The 10,084-nt window shown below is 41.8% G+C and overlaps 1 protein-coding gene across 1 annotated transcript in view; it reads right to left on the minus strand.

Moving 5' to 3' along the window:
- Positions 1-354: 354 nt before the first annotated feature.
- The window catches only part of pkd1a (polycystic kidney disease 1a), a 78,914-nt gene continuing 69,184 nt past the window's right edge, over positions 355-10,084 (minus strand). Inside the window, exons 45-54 of the mRNA XM_044113751.1 lie at positions 7,578-7,780; positions 6,726-6,920; positions 6,497-6,636; positions 6,113-6,243; positions 5,215-5,296; positions 4,961-5,074; positions 4,354-4,525; positions 3,954-4,261; positions 2,729-2,969; positions 355-1,263 (exon numbers count right to left, since the gene is read on the minus strand). Of these exons, the coding sequence (XP_043969686.1) occupies positions 355-1,263; positions 2,729-2,969; positions 3,954-4,261; positions 4,354-4,525; positions 4,961-5,074; positions 5,215-5,296; positions 6,113-6,243; positions 6,497-6,636; positions 6,726-6,920; positions 7,578-7,780 (2,495 nt within the window). The remainder of the gene's footprint in view (positions 1,264-2,728; positions 2,970-3,953; positions 4,262-4,353; positions 4,526-4,960; positions 5,075-5,214; positions 5,297-6,112; positions 6,244-6,496; positions 6,637-6,725; positions 6,921-7,577; positions 7,781-10,084) is intronic.

A 10,084-nucleotide genomic window follows, 5' to 3' on the forward strand; every position in this document is an offset into this window, starting at 1 on the left:
CAGGATCACATGACGACGGGGAAAGGGTGAGGGGGGTTTTTGGAGAACTAAACACAAGCATCTCTTGGTTTCACTGTTTCATCGGTCAGCTTAGGTAGCATCCAGTGACCTGCACCATGCTTTAAGGGTGAGCCGAGACCCAATTCTTCTGCTTCCGATTACCCTAAATCTTTTCAATTATTCCGTCTTTACGTAACTTTCTCATCTCTTTGCGATCCCCCTCGGTTTCTCTTCTCTGTCCCAGGGTTTAAAGAGGTGCGTCTGAGGACAAGACCGGCTGTCCTCGTTCTCCTCTCGTCCTTAACCCAACGTTTTCCTCCTACGTTCTCCTTGTCCTCTAGTTCCCACTCACCCCTAAGGGTTTTGGGGACGACCTGCTAAGTGGGGTGCACCTTGTTTTTCAGGGGAGGGGGTTTCCGTTTCCTCTTCCATGTAGGGATGTGAACAGGTGACAACGGGCGTGGGGCCTCGGGCGGTCGGCAGGGAGGGAGTGGGTGCTCGGGGGTATAAAGGAGCGGAGGGTGTTTTGGAGGGTGGGATGTGGAGAGAGGAAGTGCTCGTTGGGGTGGGGTCAGTGGTGGGTTTATCTGTGGCCGATGACTGCGAGATGTGGGGCTGTGCGGAGGCCATTGTAGGTCTGGGCTTTGAAAAGGGAATCGGCGTGGCGACCGGAGTCTTTTTGGTAGCAGGCTCTCTAGGAAGTTCAGTCTTTTTCTCCTTTCTGCCCCTGGTGTGCTTCTCTTTTCCCGTCCTTCGTTCTTTCACGTCCTTGTCGTCTCCCTTCCCTCCTCGCTTACTCTCGCCTCTCCTGTCATGAGCGTCCTCTCCTCTTTCTCTCCTGCTGCGCCTCCTTTTCCGCTGAGTCCGCTCCAGCCTGCACTCGATGTGGTAAACATCGTCTGTCGCCATGTTGACTCGGTCGAGCTGCTGCAGGAGAGCATCCAGGGTTGGGAGCAGCCTCCTCAGAGAGGCTTCAGTCTCCGCCCTCTCCCTCCAGCTCGTGCCCCCTACCAGCACTCCCGGGCCAAGACCCAGGCCCAAACCCAGACCCAGGCCGAGACTGACCCCGGGCGCCTCCGTCAGGCTGCAGGGGCTGGAGGAGGCTGGACGCCACGAGGCCTCTGAGCCAGCATCGATGCTGTCCGGCGTGGGCGGGGCGTCCGGGCTGTCCAGCGGGGGCAGACACAGGGACTTGCAGTCGCTGGTGGAGGATGAGCGGGACGGCGGGAGCTCCATGCCTTCGAAACGGACTTTGTGACGAAACTGTGAGGGAAAGAAGGAATCATCAGACTGAGTATTTGTGGATCTGGTTTGTTCATTTTTTTTTACATTCTAAACTCTTGCCAAATACATACAACTCAAAAGTTTGGGGTCACCCAAAAACATTTGTTTTTCCCAAAAAAACCCTCACATTTTATTAATCTAATGAACTGCTCCTATTCTGTTAGAGACAGTTTCCGACGTTCTTTGAAGGAAGTGCTGCACACCGCGGTATGAAAGCTTCACTTTCTTGACAAGTTACCTTATGGAAAAGCTTTCATTTCTCAGAACAAGATTAGACTGACAAGTTTCAATAGAAAGTTTTTTTTTTGGGCCATGTGTAGATTATAATCGAATGCACAAATGCTGATGCTCCAGATACTCAACCAGCTAAACAAAGATCAATTTTATTGCTTCTGTTATTTAGTACAAACGTTTTCAGCTGCGCTAAAATGATCAGATAGCATTTTAGCATGATACATTTTGATTTTCTAACAGAATCTACTATTGGAACGTAGTAGTGGTGATGCTGTGTGGATTAATGTTTTCCCAATAAAAAAAAAAAAAAACAGCCATCTCCTGCTTTAATAAACATTTATCACATTAATAATGTCCAGTCTGTATTTTGTAAATAATGTAATCTAATGTTATTTTAAATGAAGAAAATTGTGGCTTTTTATCAAAAATGAGATTTCAAAGTGAACCAAACTTTGAGCAGTAGTGTAAATCAAATAAGATACAAGCCAAATTATTATTTTTTAATTTGGTAAAGTGCTTCACATTTTTACCCTTTTTTTTTCCCCTCCCCAAAACTTTATTTTCAATTATGCATAATGCTGTTTCCACAATCTCAGCATTTGGAAAAGACAATCATATGTATGAAGATAATCCAAACAGAGAGGGGAATGCTAAAGGAGGATTCGGTCAATACATGCAGTGCAGTACATATCTCAATTTTTTTAAGTGCCAAATTTTCCAAATATAAGACTTGACCTCATGGCTTTCTGTCAGAGTATTTGCTACAGTGAATTTGACATTTTTCCAGTATTAGCAAATTATTTATGAGGTACTCAGATTTATTATGCATGTGTTTTCCATAGAAAACAGAAATGTGGGTTTAATAAAAAAAAAGTATGCTTAATGCCAACTTAAATGTCATCTTCAAAAAGTATGATGAATGAGCCTCATCAGAAAGCATATTCTAATTTATCAAACACGACTGTCGACCTTGTCTATCTTGCAAATGCACAGTGAGCTGTGGATGGTATGTTTTTTGAAAATCTACCTAATCCATTTCCTTTTTTTGGGCAAAACTTTTCTAGATCATGGCGCTAGATGCAGACTTCCCCAAATCTGTCAATCTGAATGATGTGCTCGTGAAAACGCTAATGAATTCTCCATCCTGCCTCACAGGGTGAGGCGTGTCCTGGTCAGAAACTGGCCAAAATCCCATAAACAAGAGGCTTACCTCTTTGGTCCTGCTGAGTCCCATCCACATTTTCAGCCGTCTGACAAACAGCTCCACCATCTCGTAGTCTTGGAGATCCACGGCGGGGCGGTACAGCTCTGCTCGGGCGCGCCGGTAGTTCCTCAGCAGCACAGAGATGATCAACCACAGGAAAACCAGCCGGAGGACGGCGAAGGTCGCGTGGAACGTCAGGGAGGAGACGGTGTTTGAGGACGGCCTGGCTCCAACAACGACGGAAGAGCTGCAGGGGGAGGAGGGAAAACAATCCAAAATAAATGCTACATAAAAGTTAAAAACTGCATCAGAAGATCTGACCAGGTGTCCTTTACATGCACTTCAGTTGTAGTGACATCTAAATGCAGCAACGTATTTTAAATTTCCCTCATTAGACTCCAATAAGTACCAAATAAACGTTACATATGCTTATTTTAAAAAAAAATACAGATTTCTTTTGCACCCATTTCCACATTTTATTAAGGAAAATGTGAGATTTTAGCAGCAAAAACTCACACTAACCCACAAAACCCAACATTTAATCTATGTACATTAATTATGTGGGGGGAAAATATTCACTATTGAAAACTGATTTGAACCAAAATAACGGTGTTATTGAGTTATTGACCCCACAGTTTGTTTTTCGTGAACCTTTCACCTGTCGATGCAACTTTAGCCAGTTCCAGTTTCTCTGGAAGAGCATCAATTACCTGCATTTAAACAATAATTACATTAACAATTTTGTAATGCTGCAGGCACTAATTATTAATATTCGGAGCATAGGCGATCGTACACAGTGTCTGATAGAGTATTACTGGAAAATTGGATTGTACTGCCATTATAAATAAAAATCTAAAATGAACTTTTGATTCCTGGTATTGCCTCAAATCTCACTTTTCATAAAAGTTCACTCTTTTATTAAAGAGTGAACTTCAAACTTGTCTGGACACGTCACAGACAATATGCTTCCCATTTAAATGTCTTCTGTGCCTATTGAGGATTAATGAAAAATGCTAACACTGAATTTTCTTTAGGACTCAGATTTGATGCGCTCACTGACAGTAAATTGATAAAATTTTGTTTCTGACTAGTTGTTAACAGCTTAATCCATTCAGCCTGATTTCTCTTTGCATCTCTGGTAAAAACAAAAATCTCCAAATCGCACCAAGAACATACGCACAGCGGAAGCCAATAAGTGTTTTATAAATACATTCTTTTGTTTGATCTTCACCCTAAATTTTTTCTTACCTTTAGCACCAGAATGAACAGTAGCATGGCAGACATGACGCCGTACAGCTGACTCTGCCTGGCCAGCGGGTGGAAGTCCGTGAAGGCACCTCGCCGTCGCTTCAGGAACAACGTCCACTGCTGCCTGGCCATGACGGAGCGGCTCAGGTGCAGCCCGCACACAGACGCCGCCAGACACAGCTTGCATATACCCAGCACTCTCCACAACGACAACAGGTACGTGTAGCCCTCCCTGAGGAGCCCCAGGATTCCTCGCACCAGGAAGTACAAGATGAGGCAGAGGAGGACCAACTGGAAACCACAGACAGACACAGAGGTCAGAGGAACGGAGGGAAAGGTTTCAGTCACGCCTCACGTTTCGCTGCCGTGTGAGGCGGATTTACCGTGAGAAGAAGCTGAAGGTCCAGGCCTGTGATCGGCCACAGAGTGAGGACACTGAGCTCCAGGCTGGACTGAGCGCGCTCAGAAACTGGGAACTCAAACAAAAACCGGAAAACAGCCAGCAGATTCGTGTTGACGTTGTAGAGGGAGAACTCCACACACACAGCTCGAGTCCTGCAAACACACACACACACACACACACTCATCAGACTGATGTCTTCAGCATGTTTTACTTGCTGTTTTTGAAAAAATGTGCTTGTGTCAAAAGATCTATTACAGAAGAAATGCTAAAAAAGAAAAAAAAAAGCAGAAGGGATCAAGTTACATTTATTATCTTTAATTGTTGCTTTCTCCATTGTGAACATTATGAACCTGAAACAAAAGCTGTCCCAACAAAATGAAAGACCACACTGAGGCCATTTTTATTTCACAATAAAATCCCACAGATGTGTCAGAGTCTTTGGTTCGTCAAAACGTGAAAAGTTTGAAGAAGTATGAAGAAGTATGAACACTTTTGTGAGATGTTTCACATATTTATGCAGCAGAGGACACATTTCTCCATTTCAAACCAAAATCTCCAGATCTTCCTACAGTCAGTCACGTCGTTACCTGTGGTCGATCCAGTGCTGCTGCTGCAGCTGCTGCAGGGAGGAAGAGGCCTCCTGCAGGCTTGTGTTGAAGTGGTGAAGAACATTTCTGCTGTCTGCGTCCTCCATCCGGGCCCTCGGAAAGTAAGTGAGCGAACACAGTAAAGATTACTTAAAAACAAACAAACAAAAAAAGATCAAATGTCTTTCATATGTTTGAAAGAAATTGTTGCCATCCAAACCGTATAAACCGTATGTTGTCAGTGTTTTTCTTACCAATCTGTACGGATCGCACTAGTGACCGTCTCATTCTCTGCGGCTCTAGTCAGGGATGTAACCAAGGGAGGCGATCGTTCCCCTGCAGGCGGAGGAAAATGTGAGATATGAGCAAAACAACGATCTGATCATCGTTTTTAATTTCCATCGGTTCCACAGAATAAGACTTACTTGCTGATCTATTTATTGGAATAAGAAAAAAAAAAAAAAAGACTTCAACATATCTTTTTCGGTTGCATTTTCATCAATACAGACAAATAGTCAAACAGTTTGAGAAAGAGAGAGATGGATGGTTTTACAGAGACACTTATTGGGATTCTTGGTAAAACAGTGATGATGCTTAGAGCATATTTATGCGTTTTTAAAAGCTGTTTGAATTAACTTACTTAGACAAAGAACTGATCTAATCTGCTTAAGCAGCCATAGTTTCCAGACCACTCAGGTCCAAACCCCCACAAATATGGAACAAATTTCCAGAAAACTGCAAAGATGCTGAAACACTGAGCTCCTTTAAGTCACAGCTAAAAACCCATCTGTTGAGTTGCTTTTGATTACTAATAACTGGAACACTGGTCAACAAATTTGATGTGTATTTGCTTGATGATATTAGTGATTTGACAAAATCTGTTTTACTTGTTTCACTGGTATGATGTTTTAATGATGTAAATCACTTTGAGCTGCCTTGTTGCTGAAATGCGTTATGCAAATAAACTTGACTTATTAAAATGCTTTATGCCTAATGTAGTGCAGACTTAGCTCACGGGGACTCTAGATGGTTTTGAGAGCAAAAAAATAAATCAACAAAATAAAAAGCATCTCTACAAATAAACTACTGTCAGAGAAGAGTTTTGACTCATTGGTGGGTTGAAGGTCAAAGTTCACGATGGAGTAAACTCACCTTGTATGTCACGGGTTTGTCGGAGCCTCGGGGAGCCGAGCAGCAGGCTTCCTGTGTCTCTGAGGAGAGACGACTCATCCAGCAGCCGAGGCAGCAGAGATCCATTAAGCCAGGTCAGGACGGCGTCTCGTCTTAAAAGACAAAGAAACGAATTCGTCACCCACACAAAGGAGACGTACAAAACAGACACTAGAGTGGGCAGAGAAAAGCAAATTAGCTTTTATTGATTAACCTCGCTCTCTTTTGTTTATTTCAAGCTCGTAAAAAGGTCTCAAAAAACAAATGACTTCCCCACACTTGACAGATCAGCCAAATGGGACTGAAAAAAAAAAAAAATCACAGCAGGTGTGACATTTTAAAACCACGACTCCACTGTGTGAGCACCTGCTGACGGTGTGGTACTCTGGAGTGTGCAGGGCTCGCTGCAGCTGAGTCCGCAGTCTCAAGCTGTGCGTGTCTTTAGCCGAGTCAGAGTAGTTCAGAAGCAGGACGACCAGCAGGAAAAACATGTAAACCAGAAAATTCTGCAAAAAACAAAAAAACAAAAAACGGGAACAATCATTTCTGTTAAGTCTACAAAGCGAAGATTTGAATGCCTCTGTTTGCCACCAACCTTTAGCATGGTGTGCAGCATGTGGACCTTGCGGGCCTGGTGCCGGGCCTGAGACAGAGCGAAGCCCTGCGGCGGTCTCACCCTGGCGACCCGCTGCACCACTCGCTCCTCCCGTGGGAAGTCCACCAGCACGTCGCTGTCCTCTGGACGCAGCCGGCGCACGCACGCAGCGAAGTAAACGGCCTCGCATAGCACCTGAGAGCAGAGGGCAGCTGTTAGGTCTGCAAACGTTGGATCTGCACCAAACAAGACGCCTGACTCTGATAAACTGCAGGAGGAACGGAAAAACCATACTGGAGGTTTTATCATTTCAAAATAAACACAGACTGGAGTGTATTTAGCCAAAACAAACATCATGTAAGTGCCAGAAACATAAAGAGAAGTAGTTTGAATACAAGTTATCGATTAATGAGTTAATTGATTTTATCAATTGACTAACAACTAATTGATAAGCAAATATTTTCTTAAACATCTGAGTTTTCTCTTGTGTCAAGAGGGCCAAACGTCTTTCCATAACATAGCAATATGTTATGGAAACATAACATATTGCTGACTGAATAAACATCACTAAACTTCAACATATTTGTAAAATGCAGCAAAACAGAAAAGTCTTGGGTTGCGGAATAGAGAAATAAAAGATGAAAAGAATAACATATGTGGAACACATAAACAGAGATAGTCATACTCTGTGTGGTTGCTTTTGAAGCAATAATTGACAATTAACTGAGTTAATTCATTGTTTGCATCTCTAATTTGAACTGATGAACATGTAAAACATGATGAAATTAGAAATGAGTCTGGCTGTGGATCACGTACTACCATCACTGAGAATAAGAGTTTGGGTGTGTTAACCTTAATTGGCTCCAGCAGCAGACAGGAGCACAAGAAACTGGCAAAGCAGGAGATTAACCACATCATGGCCGCCTTCTCACTGAACCCGTGGCCCGCCCAAATGGAAACACAGCTGGCCAGAGCGATTCCTGCCCAGCTGCCCCACAGCGCCGCCCGTCCACACCAGGGAGGGAACCGTCGGGGACGACACACATCGGTCACAACTGGAGCCACAGAAACAGAAATCAGTGGTTAAAACACGTCAAGAAACCTGAAGAACTACAGAGCTTTGAGAAGATGCCCATACAACTTGACCCTTTAGAGATTTTGTGGGAGATGATGCAGTCTATACACGGCTAATAATCGTAAAAAACATTTAACAGAAAATCAGAGCTTTCCCTTGAAATATTTGTTTTGAATGGATCTTTTAGAAAAGTAACGAATATGGAGAACGTTACGTTTTGTGGTGCTAGACAAAGGTACTTGGTGGGCAGAGATGCAGTTTGAAAATAACTGATTCACGTGGTGGGAAAAAAAAAAAAGTTTCTGTGACCTTTAAAGTCCGACTCTGAAGGTCACCAAATCACGTCGATTCAGCCTGGCCTTTAAGACGTTAGCTGCAGAGAGACGTTCTTGTCTTTTTCAGCAATGTAAAGTTGACCAAACTCATCTCAAAATCTCAGTAACGAGACAGATAAACCCGACTAAGAACTGCTCTCTGTTAACAGAAAGCCATTATAATGCTAGCAGAAAAATTTAAACAACAGGATCTTTCTCCTTAGTGTTTCTCAAACTTTTTTTTCCTTTATGTTTTTAAGACAGGATTGTACATGTATGTAAGCACAGCAATGATGTCTCACTTTTGCTAATATTTATTCTTCAGATTCTGATTTAACCAAACCATGTAAATCAATTTCTATTACTTGCTGTATATTTAGCATTCAGTCAGTACACATTGCCTTGGAAATCTCTTCTTACCTCTTGAACTCTTTCAACAACCACAGTTACTTCACCGTTTGTATGGAGATTTTTGGTGATAGTGTAACAAATTAATGCATAATTATGACACGTTGTTTTCTTTTCTTCTTTACAATAGAAATCCAATGTTTTTGGAAGGTGTGTCTCAACTTTCAGAAAAAATGCAGGGTAATGTTCACTGTTCCAATGTATTACACTGAATTTGCGTAGTAAACGGCTGGATACAAACTGATGCCACAATTTTCTGATTTGCGTTTAAAAATATTTTGAAACCACTAAACATGTTCTTTCCGAAAAGAAAACATGATTTAGGTGCAGATGACTTTTTTAGATTTTTACAGGTCAGAAATTATTTTAATAAAGAGCTAAAAGTACATTTACATAATTTGAGATTTGTGGAAACGTTTATATTACTAACTAAATCAAAACCTGGTAAAACAATTTCCAGGTTATATGACGCCATCCTACGGTGTAAGAAGGACAGCACTGTTTACATTAAAATGAAGTGGGAAAAAGAAGCCAGCCTGACAATTTCAGAAGAAGATTGGGGCCACATCTGTAAGATTCCATGGACAACAACAAGATCGAAGGTTTGGCGTGAATTCTGCTGGAAAAATATTATAAGATTTTTTATAACCCCAAAGCAGAAACGATACCAGGGAAGGGGTTTTACCTGCTGGAGATGTGGAAGGGATGACGCCAAACATTTCCATATTTTCTGGGATTGCCAAACCATTCAGCAATATTGGTCTCAAATCCATAATCATTTACAGAACATCTTCACGGCTAATTTTCCTTTAACTTTTGAATGCATATTTTTATGTAACATACCGGTTGACAAACTGAACTACAATGATCAAAAACTTCTGTTCATTTTACTGGCCGGGAGCAAAAAGGCCCTCACAAGAAAATGGCTTACAACTGATGACTGGATAAATGTAGTGAAAGAGATCTATATACTGGAGAGACTATCTTTTTCCATTAATGTGCAGAGAGATGCTTTCTACAAGATATGGTCAAAGTGGACAGAATATGTTAAACCTGTTGTGTCTGATTTTTCGTAAACCTTGCTGTCATTCAGATTTATGCTCTAACTTGATATGTCCATTATTGGTCGGTACTCGGGTTGCCCCGCCGCTCCCATTTTTTTCTTTCTTTCTCTCTTGTCTAAACTTAGAAAATAGAGGAAGCATGTAACAATGTGAATGTATTTGGCGCAATTATATAATTGTATTGTAATGTGCCTTCTCAATAAAAATTGTTAATAATAAAAAAAAACATGTTCTTTCCATTTCGCAGTTCATGCGCCACTTTGGGCTGGACTGTTTCATAAAACCTCAGCAAAACACGTTTATCTTGGTGGATGTGACAAAATATGGAATATGATTCCTGAAAAACCCCAGAGCTCAAACTAACGATTATTTTAGTAATCGATTACTGGAAAATAAACAAATAAAACAATTGCCACAATCTGAAGGTTTTTCATTTAACCACTTGAGGGTTTTATTATATATTAGAAATGCACTAAAAGATGCAAATAAACAAATAAT

The sequence above is a fragment of the Gambusia affinis genome, linkage group LG04, assembly GCF_019740435.1.
Source record: "Gambusia affinis linkage group LG04, SWU_Gaff_1.0, whole genome shotgun sequence".
NCBI classification, from domain to species: Eukaryota; Metazoa; Chordata; class Actinopteri; order Cyprinodontiformes; family Poeciliidae; genus Gambusia; species Gambusia affinis.